Below are 17,905 nucleotides of genomic sequence, written 5' to 3'. Positions count from 1 at the left end.
CCTCATGGGACAGGACTTTCAGATGGATGTGGGGTGTCTCCGGCCAGATATCTTACTCATTCTCATGCTTAACTCCTACCTGGAGTCAGTGCTCATACCCAACTACAGTATCTACAGCTCATCTCTATGGTGTCCAATAAAGATGTTTAGTGGGAAGGACAACTTTCCCTTTTGTAATAGAGGTCCAAGCATTTAGATGAAGAAATGTAGAGGAGAGTGCTCATGTACAGACAGTCAAGGAGCCGTGGTAAGCTAGCACTAACTCCTGCACCCCTTAATGCACTAGAACTTGCACCCCAGTTGAAGTTAATGTCACCATAAAGCATGAGAAGAATTGAATTAAATGAATTGTTTATTGATGTATTATCATAAAATTCAATAAAAAGAAATTGAAAAGAAAGAAGAAAGGAAGAATGGTTGGGCATTGGGACAGTAAGGAATATGAAACGAATGACCTCAAAGGCCTCACACTATGAGAATTGTGGGTGCTCTGGTCATAAAGTGGGGTGTGGTTAAGTTAATATATCAGAATATAAGAATATGCACCCTGGAACGGCTTCTTTTAGAGGCACATGTGTGGCAAGACAAGCCATTCTCAATACTATACAGACATTACCAATTTAGGCATTGGGTCTATGTACAAATGCTTATATCAATATGGTGAGAGGGCAAGAAGAGAAACCCTTTCCATCTGTTTAAACTCACATCTCCCAAGTGGTACTAAATTTTGCATGAAGGTTTAAGAGCCATAAAAGATTCCATGAATAACATTTACATTGTTTGGAACTTTCGCTCGCCTCATATAAATATTCATTGTGGTACAATAAAACCCAATTTGCCCCGAGTTTCAGCTTGAAAGCCGAGTGACAACTTTATGAGAATACAGAACATCAGACATAAAAATACAAGTTGGAAGAGACATCAGAAAAAGTGAGCACATCGCAAATGAAATAAATGGCACTTTCCAGCAGTTCAGCCGCTAAAGTCTAGAGGCAAAATGAGTTTTCCGTACCAGGGACTTGTCTATTTCATTCACAGAAGAGCAGCCTGTAAGGGAATGAGAGGGAACACTGGTTCAGTTGCATCACAATGTAGGAGAATTGGGGTCACAATATCTAAAGTATTTTGTGTACCAGTATGTGGTAGAGTTAAACCAATTTTATCCTGAACATGAAACAACTGGGTTAGTGAGTTCATCCAAATTGAAACCAATGTCCTCTATAGTGTCCTGCCCACAAATACAAGTTCTATTCTCACCTGCAAGAGACATGGCCAGTCTCAGTTCTTCCATCAATATATTAAGAACGTCTTTCACTCCTTCTTCTCCCTTGGTATTGGAAGATGACAAAGTACAAACTTATTTTAAGCATCGTATTATTTCACCATGAACATGAGGAGAAAATGTAACATAAATTATTTTACCTGATATGCCAAGCCCCACAGTACCGGCCGTCCTACAAAAACTGCTCTGGCCCCAAGAGCTAACGCTTTCAGGACGTCTGTTCCTTTCCTTATTCCGCCATCCAAATAGACTTCTACTTTTCCATCTACTGCTTCAATTATTTCCTGTAGGACATCAATCTGCATGGGACCATGAAGAAGCACAAGGGACAATATTGTCATTGCTATAGGGATAATAACTGCTGCTCCCCCAATACATTCAGCATACGACACAATAATAATAATAATGATAATTTCTCTTTTTTCATTGAATAAAATGTGATCATTTCGTACTTACTGTTGCTGGGACTCCATCTAACTGGCGTGCGCCATGGTTAGATACAAGAATGCCACTTGCTCCACGTTTTACCGCTTCTTTAGCGTCATCAGCTGCTCCGAAAATGCAAAAAGGACAATTGTAATTTGTGTTTTTCTATTTGTTTGTTTTGTCTACTGTTCTGCCTCTCCCTCTCTCTTCAACAATGTTGTCTTGATGCCAGGAGTTACTGCAGATTCATCCTTAGACAATGTCTTCATTGTTATTGTCACATCTGATTACATAGCAACCTATTGAGCTATTATCACTGGAATGGATGGCACTATCCTAAAGGTGATAAAGTGGCCACCACCTTCTGTTGTTACATGGGTGTCCCCTTACTGTATGTCCAGCAATTCACTAGGTAAAGTGACAAGAGTAAAGTAGAAGGACATTTTCTGATATGGAATATTCACCTTATTGTTTGAAGGACCTCTGCTTAATTATTTTAAATGAGCAAATGCTAATGCTGAAAACAAAATGAGGTCAGTCGATGAACCCAAAAATATAGTGTGACTTGGCTTTTAGGCCCAATACAGCGCGGCACCTGGGCGGCCAAATCCAATACCATCAGATTGGTCAATATACAAGTTGAAAAATAAAATGTAGAAAGATCTAATTTGGAGGCGCATGTGGATTTCAAACTGACTATTATGAGAATTTTGCTTAACTAGTCTAAACTGATGAGAGCCACAAATTGGTTTTTATGGGTTTCTGCCCAGTTTTACACATTTTTACAGTTGTTATAACTGGGCCCCGTTGATTCAGCGAGTGACTCCAGTAGGACTATGTTAATCTAGAGTTGTTCTGCTCAATTTAACCAATCCTGGGCCCAGCAATTACAATCTGTGCACAGTGGGTTTCCTAAAAAGTACCACAATAGAGCCCACATGACCTCTCCCTGCCCACTTTCTTCTTGCTCTTTCTGCATCTCTCTGGTTGGAATAAAATAAAACCATATAAAAGCTACTGGGAAATGTCCTTCAAATACTCCATGGAACTGGATTTGCTGAAAATTCTCTTTTAAAGACAGAAATGCAACAATGCAGGTTATGAGACAATGACAAGGTTACCTCGCACTATGCCTTTAACAATAATGGGCAGTGATGTGATTCCCCGGAGCCAATCAATATCATTCCAGTTGATGGAAGCGTCGATCGCCTGAGCCACGTAAACGGCTAATCCACTATTCTCCCCGAAGCCTTGCTTGGAGGAAAACGCAAGCTCTTCTGTATCAAAGTTTTTCATCCTACAACAATAACATTGATATGAACAAGAGAATCAAACATAGGCTTAAAAGGACCAGTTGTATTGTGACACCATGGATTTTGTTGGAAATACAGTTGCTGGAATTAGAAGCAGAGATGATATGAAATTCTGTATGTTCTACATAAGGCCGGGGTTTATAGATTTGATCACTACTGATACTACTGATGTTAAAAAGGTCCAGGTGAGGTCCAGGATAACTCAAGTTCTTGTACCACAATTCTGTAGAGTCACTGTGGGTGGAAGGAAGGGATGATGTGGATTTGATTCCCTTTAACTTTCTCCAACTTCTGCATAATGAACTAATTTTTGGGTTATTTACCTTGTGATGCAAGTGCAAGACCATAAGGGACATATAAGTGTACCCCTTAGTTAGATTCTAGAGTCCTGCATTGGGTCGGGTACTTGTGGTATACCTGCAAAGTAGTTGGGTTTTGGGCAGAAAGTCCACAGTTCTCTAACGATGTAGGAAGCCCATGGGTACCCTTCCTGGGTACTGGTCCGGTTTCAGGTTTGCATTCCCTCCACCTCCCAAAGTAACTTTCCCCCCTGACCTGGTTGATCCACCTCTGGAGTTATGTCACTTCTTCCCCAGAGACGACCATTTTGTGAGGGGCTTGGTTTGGGCTAAAATTGAAGGCAGTTTCCTGCAGTGGGGGCAGGGTGTTCAATATTGGGTCCAGGTCAGATTCTGATTTAAAGAGTCCAGGTTGGGCCGGAACCTGTGCAGGACTGTAGCAGATACCAGTGTCAGGCCATCAGATGTGGGTGCCCAAGAAACTAACTGTGTCCCCTGCTTGTCCCCACCAATAGGAATGCCTGGTGGGTGCAAGGTCAGAGTTAGGGAGGCAGAAGGGGTGTCAAGTGTCCCCACAAAGATCTGTGACCATTCAGCAAAGTGCAGGACAAAGTGCAAGTGTATGAGTCCATTTTTGTACTTTGCACCTTGTCCTGCACTTGGTAAATGAATTGAGCCCAATTATCAATGAATCGTATGAGCCCAGGCTGGACACTGACATTGGGAAGGTTTTTTTCTATTGAGGCTCATTAGACTCCCAGAACCATCTCTGCTGAACGGATCATGAACAACAGGAGGTTCTTTTCTGACGTCACAAACACAAATGATAAAAATGAAGAAGTGATTCATGAAATCAAGACATTTTCCTATTGCCGGAGACTGTACCTTAAATGAGGGGGAAGCTGAAACTTGTTGCGCACGTCAGCAAGACGTCTCCCCAGGCGCGGGGTGTCCACTGTCAAAAAGATGGCTCTGTACCCCGATCTCTCGGCTCTCTGCACTAGGGACTGGGTCAGCCTCCGGTCCTTGTAGATGTAGAGCTGCATCCAGCGCAGGGAGTCGGGGGACGCCGACGCCACTTCTTCTATGGACGACGTTGCCCAAGAGCTGAGCATCATCCCAGTGCCAAGGGCCCCACAAGCTGAATCCCAAGACAACATGAAAATAAGTCATTTCTATTAATATCAATACAATGTGCTGAGGGAATGGAGACTATTGGTTAATCAACTGGAACAATGTACTTTCCTTATTCAGTTTGTCAGTTCCCTAGAAATGTTCATATATTAGACATTAAGCTTTAACCGGACTATTGCCGTCAAGCAAAATACATAGAAAACATGAAAAAAAATTAGGATTCATTTGCTTTTTGGTTGCCCACATGCCAGGGATTTTTAGAACCCCCCACAGCCTGTTCAGTGATTGTTTTATCCAACTCCAAAATGTCATTAGTAACCGGCCCAGTACTTGGATCCAAGTGATGTACAATGACCAAATCCCACAATCCATGAGATTTCAGTTGTTCTATGTATTATATGTAATATTATATGTAATTATCAAGCGGCACCTCTGGCCGTAGCCGTCTCCCCATCAGGGTGGGCCATTCTCTGCATGGCGGTGGCTCCTACACAAATTGGCATGCGGATTCTCTGGCCTAAAACTGTCGTCGATAGATCAGTGACAGAGACGTCCCTCAGCACCCGCGGGTATAAACGATACCTGGAAACAAACAATGAAGGACAATGAAATCGTGAAAGTAACAGTTTGGTCCAAATATAAACGGGGGGTGCACTATAAACACTGTCAGACCCGACTTCTGAAGCTGGTGCCCCCCATTACATTTAATGAAGGTTAATGAGAAGGTTGATTTGTTGAGGTTCTAACTGTCGGCAGTGGGGAGTGAAGTCAATTCCACCATATTGGTGGGTTTAGATATTCAGGGACATCATCACAGGGAGACATCGGGGAGTCCAGTTAGGGGCCTTGTGGGGGACCCCATGAGAGGCAAAGTTCTGATTAGGGGCCCCCGTGTGTGGGTGTAGGTAGTGATTGGACTGATCGTGGACATTTTTTGGGTGTAAAGGGGTGTGGCTGGGGCAGATTAGGGGACATGGTCAAGCACAGACACTAATTGACTTTTTTTATTGAGACCCTATTGTAGAGGGACCAGACTGTGGTGGACTAACATATGGGGGGAAGGGCCCTGCTAAGTAAATCGTAATATCTGATGGGGGCCCTGCATCTACTCAGCAGAGAAACTTTTATCCTTAGCCTTATAAGGCTCCTCATTCAGAAACAAAGGTTTCATGTAATAAAAGTTATTTCATAGGGTCTAGTTACCCACAGCAACCAATCACATGTCTGTTTAATACAGATGAGCTGCTGATTGGTTGCTAGCTATTATATGACTTGGTCTGTGCACCTTAAATTCAATAAAAACACAACATTCCCCAGGCTGCTGGTGTGTGTGTGTGTCTGTGTGTGTGTGTGTCTGTGTGTGTCTGTGTGTGTGTGTGTGTCTGTGTGTGTCTGTGTGTGTGTCTGTGTGTGTGTGTGTGTCTGTGTGTGTGTCTGTGTGTGTGTCTGTGTCTGTGTGTGTGTCTGTGTGTGTGTCAGTGTGTGTTTGTGTGTACGGCAGCCCCAGTGTGTGTTTGATGTGTGAGTTAGTTGATAACAGGGGTCTCGTTCCTTGGCCTCATACACTGACTCTTTGTTGTATTTAATACAAAAATAATGGCCGGGCCTGTGTTTTTACTGCAGTGTATAAATGTGAAAAGATTCTCGACACAAATGTTCAATATAAATAAAGGGATTCAAAGGAGCCGTAACTATTAGTTATTACAGTGATTATCACTTTTACTACAGATTTACTCCCAGTAACAATAGTTGTGTCTGTGCAGCTGGGCCTGAAATTCCTCAGCCTTCCTGAGACCCTCATTGGCACTAACATAGGGGGCCCTGCAGGTATTAGGCTCTTGGGGGCCCAAGCAACCATATTGTATTAACATTGTGGCCCTCAGAGTAACGTCTCTCATCCCTGCCCCCCCCCATTACACAGGGGCCCAATATCAGTAACTCAGCCAATAATAAAGTCTCTATTGAGGCAGAACCCTCAGGTTTTACTGTGTTGTTGCCACGTGGCCAGTATTTGCCCAGTCCAATATTGTCTAGTGCAGAAGTCACTATTGAATAATAACCAACAGTTACACTGAGGCTACATTCAGACACCTCTTTTATTATTATAAGGAAAATCTGGGTGGCAACTCCCACTATTAAAGGTACAGGGTCCCCAGACAATTTCGCCCAGAACATCTGTCAGGGGGAGGAAACAGAAGGGCACGGACTGCTGGGAAATGGGCACAAAAGGGGTGGGGTTTGTATGGGGCAAGGGCAGGAGGGCACACGGAGCCCCTCTATTCAGTAGCCCAACCTTAATTATGACCCAGACACCCCCACTTATACCATAGGACCTGGGTCTCACCTACACACCCTCCAAGCCACAAGCCACAATCGGATTTCAAACCCAACCTCGTGGCCCCGTCCCCCCTTGTGTTGCCGCCAGTCATTTCTATGTGACTATAGGGAAGACTTAGGCCTGAGATACAGATCAGTCTATTGCCCCATCTCTCCAGCGCTGCTTTGGGGTATCAGGGGCAGGGCACCCACAAATAAAATCATTTCAGAGTGGAATTTGTATGGGGTTGTGAGGAGCCCTTTGAATTAGTTCCATAAGCTAAATATAAATAAATCTAAATACTGTATTTTCCCATAAATAACAGAGAAATGAAAGCTCTTACCTTGAGAATGCGTCAACGTTATCCGCTAGCGTTTGCTGATCGTCTGCCCCTGACCCGTAATAATCAAAGACGGATTTCCCCAGCGAGCACCTGGCACACTCCTCATAGTCACTCACTGTGATGGGCTTGTGGGGAGACATTTGGGCTTCTCCTCTCACTTGTCCCACGGCCGGTGGCTTTTGTAGGAGAATCAGCAGAAAATCAGTCAATGATTCAGTCAATGATTCAGTAAATAATTGATGGGGGTGTTTACTTGACTCGTTTACTTTAATCAGCAGGAATTGTTTGCTCTGCCCCCCCCCATACTGGACTTTCTCTGCTACATAACCCCCCCCCGGCCTTTCCATTTGCAACAGAACTTTATTTACCTACATAAACCCAATATACACATTAAATCTGCACTAACCAACTCCTTGTTCAGCTCTGAGTCTGCTCAATGACAGCTGCAAGTGGGGGGCCCTCTGGATCCAGTGCAAATCTCCAGCCCTCGCTGAGCAAGTAGAACCCCATTCCCTGGTTTCGACTGATCCAGTCATTGGCCCTTGAATTACTAAATGACTTACTACATTATTTACTACATGAATTACTACATGATTTACTACATGACTTACTACATGACTTACTACATTATTTACTAAATGAATTACTACATGATTTACTACATGACTTACTACATGACTTACTACATGAATTACTACATGATTTGCTACATGAATTACTACATGATTTACTACACGAATTACTACACGAATTACTACATGAATTACTACATGAATTACTACATGAATTACTACACAAATTACTACACGAATTACTACATGAATTACTACATGAATTACTACATGATTTACTACATGATTTACTATGGAGAAGACGTAAATATAACAAACGTTCTGCAATATAGTGAGGCAAAGAGATCACCAACAATAAATGTAAAAATGGTTCTTTATTAATTGGACACATTTTTACATAAATCATAAAATAAATGTACACTACAAAGATAATCACGTATTTAACTAAGGACACTAAAATGGAACCAGCAACCCAACCACCAAAATACTATTCCCACACTTTATGGACAATCTATGAAACCTTTAACTCTTGAGGTTCACACGGACTAATTATACTTCTCCTTAGGTCCACGAAACAGGGGGTTCCCTCTGATCTGATAAGGTGGTCCCTCCTCTCCTGGGCCCTGTGTATTCACCCTATAGACACTTATATACAGGACAGACCTTGATTCTAGTAGTTCCTAGAAGTCTCCTCACCATTTGAATGATTAGCATATACCACTTAGTTACAGGGGGTTCCCTGTCCCCCATTAAGCGTATTTCAGTCTCCATGTCCATGGTTCTGTCCTGACTGTGAACTAAATATACATATGTACAGACATCCATTCAATGCTGGTGGAACGTCTGGTCTCCCAAAACTCAGAGCAAACCCCAAGGCCCCAGTCTTGGCTCACTCTTCCACCTGTAGCAGTCGCCTTTGGCTTTGGGAGGAGCCTCCGCTACTCAGATGCCGCCAGCACTTACCTTGAGAGGACCAAGGAGGAAGCTCTGGGCAGGTGAGTGAACCATAACTTATACAGATAGGATGGAGAACAAGATGATGGTGGGGAAGAGGCCGGTCAAATAGCAAACAGCTGAATGAAGAAGCTGAAGAGCAGTTGAGGTCACAGGCCAAGGTCAACCACAGATCAGAAGAGCAAGGAAACAAATGAGGAAGTGAAGGACAGTCGAATACCAGCAAGGGTCAGTTTAGGCAGAAGATCAAGGTCGGGCAGTGGTCAATAACCGGATCAGACAATATATATCACACCCAGGAACTATGGAACATAGACCTATACTGGGCAATGAGTCGCAGCAGCGTAAGGGGTTCCATAGCCAGTCAAATGGCTTACACAAATCAACTGTGGCCAGATTGGCAATAGGTGCAACCAGACATGTTTCCTTGATATACCAAGTGTAGCCATAGGAGTAAACCAGGGCTTTAGCTGTCTGCTTGCTTAGATCAGTGGTAATGCAGACAGCATAAGAACACCAGATCCCTGGTTCAACTCCAGGCACATTATTACATCTGGTGCCAATTAATTTGTCCCAATGCTAATTAGGTTTTAGGTGTAACAGTAACTTCCCCAGACCAATACCTTTGTCTTCTAAATTAGGGAGGAGTCCTATTGTTTGGAGCAGACAATCAGGTGACAAACTAATAAAGCTGCTTCGTCTTCTTCTAGGAGTTAAAGGTTTCAGCATTCATTAATAAATTCACATCAATACAATTTATATATATATTTCACCATGATTCTCTACACAGGAGAACACCATTCATTTTCCATTCAGTGGGGTTGTGGATCTTCTAGTAGACAGCCATGATATGATTGTCAGTAGTGCTAGAGATTTGTTAAGGTTGCTGGGGTGAGGGTGGGGGTCGGCCGTGTCTCACCATTAGAATCTTTGCCCTGAGCCAACCAGTTCCCTCCCTGGATCCAGTTCCATGTTGCTTTACTTGTGGGACCTCAATTCCTGAGGTTCATTGACTTGGGAAGAGATTTATGGCCTCACAGGTCTCCTCCAGACCCTGGTCCAGTTTATTATGGGCTTTTTTATCCACACGGTGGTTAATATTGGCCTTCGGTGGACCAACCTTCTCCATATCCAACTTATCAGTCCACATGCTCAGTTGCTTTGAAATTAGTACATTAGTTTGACTACCCTTGTGGTTGGGTCAGTCGGTGACTATACAGGTTGACCTACAAAAGAGACTAGTTAACCAAATGGTGGTCATTTCAGCCAACTGACCTTCTTTAATCTCAGGAAATACATTTTCAGCCGACCCAGTGAAGTGACCAGCGTATGGCTCTGTTTTATCAGAGTCATTATATTACCAGTTGATCTCTTGAAAACTAGAAAAATAATCATGCAAACTGCTAAAGTGTATTACAGAATGTGGGATCCCACCCTGGTTTGTAGAGTCATTTGTTTCCTGCTGGTATTTCTCTCACCTGATCCCTGGATAAACAAATATCTCAGCTGAGCTCATGGCAAGCAATGGGGTCACTATTTGGTCTCTATTTGGAATCAAGGTTCCCCATGTAAGTAAAGCCAACGCAATGATTGGGAATGTCTTGTTGGCAAATTACAGCAAGCGTTAGCGGTGATACAACACGGACACGGCGACGAGGTGTCACCGACCCACAGAAATAATTGGAATTAAATAAAAAAAGGCTAATATTTCAGTTCTGGATTCAAACATCAGCTGTGTCATGGCCTGAAACACTTCTTTATTAATGAAAAATAAACACGCAGGCCGAACACATCGTATTTGTTGACATGAACTGAAAAAAAATAATAATAATTAGCGTAACATTTCGATCATGTTTAATTCATATATAGATATATCTAAATAGTTACAGAGAGAGTGGAACAAAAGTGCCACAGCTCCATCTACTGGTGAGATTGTAGAACACACGGCAGGAATGGGATAAACTGGATTCCCACTGGATTTCACTGGAGCATCATTGGAACTTTTATTATTATATTTTTATAAAGCACCAACATAGTCCACGGAGCTGCATAACACAATGGTGTATATATTAAACATACACATAATGACCGATACAGGAGGTAAAGCTTATACTCATATCACCATTACTGATTATTATTATTATTATTATTATTATTATCAGGTTAAAGCCAACGTCGGACACAGTGAATTCCACCAAATATTAACCTTAAACCTGTGAGTTTATTTGCCACAATATCTCCATCAAACAGCAGAGGATGAATAAACTCCAGTGATACAATATGAAGTGTAACATTTATTCCAGCTCCAGTAACACACAGCACTCACCATATAAATAAAGTGATGGACAATACGCAATATCATTATCCTGGGTAATGCCACATATATATACTGTATATAGATATCTATATATATATGTACTTTTTGACATACAGTGCCACCTTCTGTTCTGCTGACCTGCCAAAATTGCCAGAAAATTGTGTAAGTGAGTAGAGAGAAGTCCTGTGATGTTGCCAGAGTAATCATTTTTGGATAGAAAGAGAAAAAAGTCCCCCCTTTAATCACTCAAATAACAGTAGTCACAGATTGGGCCGGCTCGTGGCTTTGTTAAATTACCTTGATACTCGAGTTTAAATATAAAGTGCAGTGCTATAATCGTATTAAGTTCATTGAAAAACAATTATTAGAGTTGATCATTAATAAATGAATAAAGTGCAGCGCAATATCAACCCTTCAGTCATTCAATTTTAAAGGTCAAAAGTTGATACTTATGCCCAGGCTTCAACAATTTATAAGCCACCAATTACCCTTAGCTAAATTATTGTGAATATTATAAATAGCAACGTTGCTTGAGGAATTAATTCATCAATTATAAAGTGCTTGTTAATGCTGTTGAAGGCTATTGTATCCTAAAAACCACAAATCCACGTTGCCGGAGTAATGTCAGTTGACTCCTCTCTACGCACTAACTTAATTTTCTGACCAGGGAACATTACAAGGCTTTCCTCTGCCCACTAATTAAATTTTCTGCCGACTGTATAGTCAAATTTCTCTCTGCTCTCCAGCGCTGGTAATTTGAACGTGTTTTTGGGCAAGAAGTGAAATGCATAATAATTGCAAGGTGTCAATCCCTGTTTCCAATACCCCTAAATGGTCCAATAGAAGACGTGACCTGTTGTGATCCAATGGGATTGCAGGACTGAAACTGCTTCCCAGGGGTTCCAGATGTACAGAGAGTAAAGCAAAGTCAGTTCAGAGCTGGAAATCTATGGGATCCCCCTTGTCCCCACAACTTCAGATAGAAAGGAAACAGTACAACAATAATATTTATATATATATATATATTTTGCATGATGGGCCTATTCTCAGCAACCTTTCAGTTTGTCTTTTTTGTGTTGAATGTTTCTGTCCATTTCCAGACAGTGTCAGTAAATGATTTGTGCTTGTTGGAGTCACTGACCCCGGCAACTAACGCTCGCCTACAAAGTTCACTTTCAAAGTCCAAAGTCTCTGTCAATCCAGTCTGTATACGAGTCAAGCTGTAGTTCAACTACTCACTGAAACCTTTCAAACACACCAGCAACACAGGCATGGACTTCCCAGAGTTCTTTATTCAAAGACTTGGCATCAGAAGCAGAAGAGAAAATCCAATGTGATATCAATGAATAGACGTAGGCTCCTTCACTCTCTTTGGCTTTGGACTTCATTACAACTTGTCCACTCGAGACGTTATTCTAGGTTGCACAGCTGCCCACACTAAGGGGGTATTTAATAAACTCCAAATGCAAAAAAAACATAATTTTTTGTGAAAAAAAACCCTAAATTTTTTTGGGATTTATAATAATCCAATGCTGCAAAAAGCCTGAATCTGAAATTCCGGCATCTCAGACCTGCCGAGGCTTTTTATAAGACAATGGGAGAAGCCCCGAAAATATCCTGATCTGCGATGGGTTTCGCGAAAAAATCCAAAGATTTTCAGGAGGAAATATTTAAGAGTTTAATGTTCAGGAAAATGTATTGATAAATAAGGGGAAATAACCCTTTCGGATCTGTAATACAGAGTGTATTTCGGGAAATGATGAGATATTTTCAGATGATAAATAATTCACTAAAACTTTTCTCATTGTCTTAATTTATCAAAAAAGTCTGTGCGGGAAAAATCTCTACTTATTTATCACATGAGTTTTTCGAATTGTCGTGATTACCGTGACTTTTTCGGATTATTTTCGGAAAACCAGCGCAGATCAAGTCATGGAACAAATTCAGGGACCTCTGCCATTGACTCCTACATGATCTCGACAGGTTTGTGATGAAATATTTCCAAATTTGGTTTTTTAGCAGCTTTGGAAGTTTTTCCTCTAAAAATGTGACTTTTCCCCTTTAAAAACACGATCAGAAAAATTTCGGATTTAATAAATAGGCCCTTCAGTTTATTCCTTGCGCCTCGAATCCTTAATAACAAGGCCTGGGGCAAAGGGGCCTCATTCTGGCCCAGTTTCAAGGTGATATTTCACTGTGTTTTGCATAACACTATGGGGCAGATTGATCAAGAGTCGAATTTAGAAGTGCAAAAAAAATTCTAAATTCGACCATCGAATGGAATTACTTCGATATTCAAAGTCAAATTTTTTTTTATCGAATTTGGCCATATTCGGTCGAAGTAAAATTGTTCGATTGTACGATGAAATCCTTCATAACAATTCGGCAGGTTTAAGGTGGCGAAGTATCAAAATCGAACCTTTTTAAAGAGACAGTACTTCGATTTTCGAAGTTGAACTTTTTTACTTCGAACCGAAGTCGAATTTAGGCCTATTCGATAGTCGAAGTACCCAAAAATGAGTTCGAAATTCTACGTTTTTAAATTAGAAAATTCACTTCGACCCTTAGTAAATGTGCCCCAAAGGGGGTTATTTATCAAAGTCCCAATTTATCTCAATATCTTCTGCTACAAACTCCGATCAAATCTGCACTTTTTTTTATGCTTATTTATTTACATTTTCCCGAAAACTTGCTTTGTGGGAAAAAATCCGATTTTCATGAATTTTTCGGACTTCTTTATCCGATTTTCAAGATTTTTTCATAATTTTCACCCAAAAACTTCGGGGTATTGCCAAAAACCCAACACATCAAAAAATCATTGGGACTTCTTCCATTGACTTATATGCAACCTCGACAGGTCTGAGATGCTGGATTTTCAGATTCGGACTTTTCCATCCTTGGGGTTTAATTAATTCCAAAAAAAATTTGTGATTTTTTAAAAGTCTGATTTTATATAAAAAGAATCAAGATTTTTTGTGATTTTTGCATTCAGAGTTTAGTAAATAACCCCCTAAGGGTCAGGGCACACAGGCAGATTCGGCGAGATTAGTCGCCCGGTGTCAAATCTCATCTTCTTCACGGCGACTAATCTCTCCGAACTGCCTCCCGCCGGATATAATGAAAATTAAAGGCGGGAAGGCACTCGGAGAGATTTGATTTCCGAAGTCGCCTCGTGATTTACATTCCAGCCGGTGGAAGGCAGTTCAGGGAGATTAGTTGCCCCGAAGAAAAGATTTGTCGTCTGGCGACTAATTTCCTCGAATGTGCCTGTGTGCCCTGACTCATATAAAGGGCTTCCAATGATAAATAGTGGTAATCTGTGCAAGTAATGGAGTTCGTTCCATATGTACAGGTATAATACTAGTGGAGCAACTACAGTGAATAAGGGGCTGGGGAAATGCTAAATCATTGTTAAGAGCTCCCAGATAATTGGACAGAAGGAGCCAAAACATCATCCCCTGCACATGGAATATAACAAAGTCCTATTGTTTAGCCAGATACTTCTGTGTTTGTGCCGTTAAAGGACAAGGAAAAGCAAACAAATAAAATTCCATTTTTATTTTCTTTAATGAAAAAGAAACCTATCTCCAATATACTTCAATTAAAAAATATGTATTGTTTTTATAAGAAACCTGACTGTATGCAGTGAAATTCTCCCTTCATTTACTGCTGTGGATAGGAATTGTCAGATGGTCCCTAACTGCTCTGCAGGGAAACAATCATACTTATGTACAGCAGGGGGAGCCCCCGCCTTACTTCCCAGCCATGCAGAACTCAAGCAGCTTTGTTTATGACGATCCCTAAGCAGCCCAGATCACACTGAGCATGTGCACAGTCTTGGTCTTGCAAAGATGTATAACAAAGTTACAAGATGGTGACCCCCTGTGGCCAACTTTGAAAGCATAAATTATTTGTTTGATTAGACTTGTGGTGCAGTGAGTTCATGTTTATGTTTAGTATATAAAATACACCATTTTGTAGCCTTATTTTACACTTTACTTGTCCGTTAAACCTGCTTCTGGATTCAGTGGGTCGCAGAGACATAAATGGAGGATTTGTTCTGTATTTTCATGTCAGGGCCACATTCAGTAGCCACAGGCAAACGTAGGACAGAGCAACAGCCAATCACAAGAGGTCTGTGCAGGATCCAAGGAATTGGGTTCCATCAGGAATCCCTGAGATTGAATGGATTTTGTTTCCTGATGAAAAGTCTTTGTACCAATATCGACCCAACGTATTTATTGAGCAAAGCACAAAACAACATTGTATGTATGTATATATATATATATATATATATATAACCAGATCTTTCCAAATGGCTCCAGTCCATCCCGTATAAAAGACACAATTTGTTGTTGAAGGATAATGTGGAATTTAGGGAACAGACTTTGTTTTTGTTGTTTCTTAAGCTGAACAAGGAAAACTCCATGTTTGGACTTTGTCAGATAATGAGATGAGCCGAGTCCATTAAACAGGGGGAATCAACGTCACAAGGAACAAACATGGAGCAGCTTCCGTTTGTCTGAATATTACAAAGAATAGACATTATTAAAAGAATAATCAGAAGGTATTGTTGGCATGACATGTCCCAGTCCAGCTGATGATGATGATGATAAAGTGTAGCGGCCGACAGTTGCTGCTGGGAGTTTCTGACACTTATTTTGCCCATGACATCACAGTAGAAGACTTTTCTGCTCAAACTTCATTTTTAGTTGCACTTGAAAACTGGTGAAAGCCCCTCAATGTAAGAAAGGGAGAGTTGTGGCCAGTCAGACAGATGTGGGGGGCTTACAGGCCTTGTTGTTACAATTAATGTCCCTGACACTCAGGTGAAAGTCGGGACAAGCCCTTGTTGTGTTTATTTGTGACACTGCAGGACTTTGTCTTTACTTGGACTTTCACTTGAGTGTCAGGGACATTATTTCTACTCACTGGGGATTCACATAGAGCGAGTGTAGAACAAGCTGCTCATGTTATATTAAAGCTTTAGTTCATAACCAGGAAGAACTCGTTACTGTGACTGTTAATTAAAGACAAAATACACAACATTAACAAAGGTGAATTAACAAACCTATAATAGAATCATGAGGTTATTTAATTCCTGAATCATAAGAAGGAAAGAAGAAGAAGTGAAAGGGAACATGACCCTGCGTATTGATAACCAGCTGCTCATTCATCAAATAACAAGGGGCATTTAGTGAGGGGCCTAATGGGGTATAATGGGGCGCAAAGGCTTCACACGACTGGATTATATTCAGCTGACTGCACACAGTTGTGCCATCGAAGCACTAATTATTATTATTATTATTATTGCACAGCACTTTGAGGCCACCCTCTCCTGACAACCTGCATTGACACCCAACACTCACACAACAATCACTCAAACACAAAACACTCACACAAGACAATATTGAGCAGGTCAAGCTAAGCACAAGGTGTGGAATATTTGGGGAGCAAAGGCTCAGATGTTTAGGTGTATGGAAAGCCTTAGACAGGGGTATTAGCCAACTAATGTCTCCCCAGAGATCTCTCCAGCACCCCGACACTCCTGTATAACACAACAAACACTGCACACAATGTTCATACACTGATACAATATCCTAATGAATTGACTTAATGGAAATGCTTTGTATAAATATGAAAGAGTTAATTTTAGTCTGAGTAACAAGTAATATTGGGCAGGGCGTGAGTCTAAGGTGCAACTGGGGAGAGCGCAGTGCTGATAGTGGGGTACAGAAAGGTGAGTGATGCAGCAGGTAGGTGCACAGGTGAGTGGGGGGGGGGTGCAGGGATAAGTAGAATTTGCTTGGGTGCCAATAATAATAATAATAATAATAATAATAATAATAATAATAGGCCCAGCTCTTTGCAACAAAACTTGTACTTTGCTTAAGTGGGATGTATGAGGATTTGCCAACACAACGTTTATATCCCATTCAATGTGTTTTCTCAGCTCAGTATTTACTTTATTTATACTTATTACTGACGGGGCTTCCCCAGTGCCGTTAGTCAGAGTGATAACAATCATCTGAACTTACTGTAAGGGCAGAGACACTGCTGCTATTTTGGGAGATTAGTCGCCCAGCCACAAATTGTTCTTCTTCGGGCGACTTCAGAAAACAAGCGTCACCCCGCCGGCAATTTACAGTACTAATCTCCCGAAATAGCGGCCTGTGTTTCTGCCCTAACCCTGTATGTGCCGTTATAGACAGATGAAATTAAATGCGACTTGACTCGAGATAAACTGAAGAAACGGTGTTATCTAAAGTCAACTAAACTCAATTAATGCATTTAACCTTTTCATTAGTATACAAAAGCATCATTGTTCATAAATGGTTAACTCTAATTAATGTTACTCATCTCTCTCTCTATAGGAATTTACAGGCAATTGTTTTACGGAGCGCAAGCTCCAAAGGATAGTGACAACCTCTAAACAGGAACAAGTTACTATACCTATATTAACCCTATATGGGCCTTCTTCATATTTGTCCTCCAGCCTATCAGAACATTGTCCCACCCCCAAGTGCGCTGTCACTCACAAAGTGTTTGATCTTCATGCAATAATAGGAATATGTATAGTAGCACATCCCTGTTAATACCTGGCCCAGGTCTCTATCCCTCTGATCAGGCACATGTGTAATGCTGCGCAGGGAACACAGAAAGGCCCATTTTTTCATATAAGAGAGGACGAAATTTGGCTGACAGATTGGTTAAATCTGATATTACTTATACCCAAAACACTACTCGATTTATTGGTCTCCCTAAGATGGGAACCTTCCCCTGTCTAAATTGCAGCAATTGCAACTCTATAATTAAGGGAGCATATGTGATACATCCTTTAAGGGGGAATAGGTTACCGATTAAACAGTATTGTACTTGCAATTCTGAATATGTTATATATGGTTTGAAATGCCCATGTGGGAAGATGTATGTGGGCCAAACAAAAAG

General features: G+C 41.2%; 1 protein-coding gene across 1 annotated transcript; it reads right to left on the bottom strand.

The window, feature by feature from the left end:
- Nucleotides 1-334: 334 nt before the first annotated feature.
- hao1.L (hydroxyacid oxidase (glycolate oxidase) 1 L homeolog) lies at nucleotides 335-8,709 on the bottom strand. Its single transcript, XM_018262493.2, has 9 exons — nucleotides 8,650-8,709; nucleotides 7,115-7,290; nucleotides 4,885-5,036; nucleotides 4,206-4,461; nucleotides 2,830-3,005; nucleotides 1,739-1,830; nucleotides 1,423-1,581; nucleotides 1,258-1,327; nucleotides 335-1,047 (listed from the first exon to the last, which is right to left on the bottom strand). The coding sequence occupies exons 1-9, from the start codon at nucleotides 8,692-8,694 to the stop codon at nucleotides 980-982; spliced, it is 1,194 nt and encodes a 397-aa protein (XP_018117982.2). The 5' UTR covers nucleotides 8,695-8,709; the 3' UTR covers nucleotides 335-979.
- Between the last annotated feature and the right edge of the window lie 9,196 nt (nucleotides 8,710-17,905).

Source organism: Xenopus laevis, chromosome 5L (genome assembly GCF_017654675.1).
Source record: "Xenopus laevis strain J_2021 chromosome 5L, Xenopus_laevis_v10.1, whole genome shotgun sequence".
In the NCBI taxonomy this organism is placed as follows: domain Eukaryota; kingdom Metazoa; phylum Chordata; class Amphibia; order Anura; family Pipidae; genus Xenopus; species Xenopus laevis.
Note: the sequence above shows the minus strand (reverse complement) of the source record. Positions and strands in the feature narration are given on the sequence as shown.

Bases quoted from the DNA above. Each gene is read 5' to 3' on its own strand.
- hao1.L (XM_018262493.2), bottom strand. From the start codon at position 8,694: ATGGTTCACTCACCTGCCCAGAGCTTCCTCCTTGGTCCTCTCAAG. The intron at 7,291-8,649 runs GTAAGTGCTGGC...CTCCTACAAAAG, and splicing joins TCCTCCTTGGTCCTCTCAAG to CCACCGGCCGTGGGACAAGT. The intron at 1,582-1,738 runs GTAAGTACGAAA...GGTCCCATGCAG, and splicing joins TAGATGGAGTCCCAGCAACA to ATTGATGTCCTACAGGAAAT.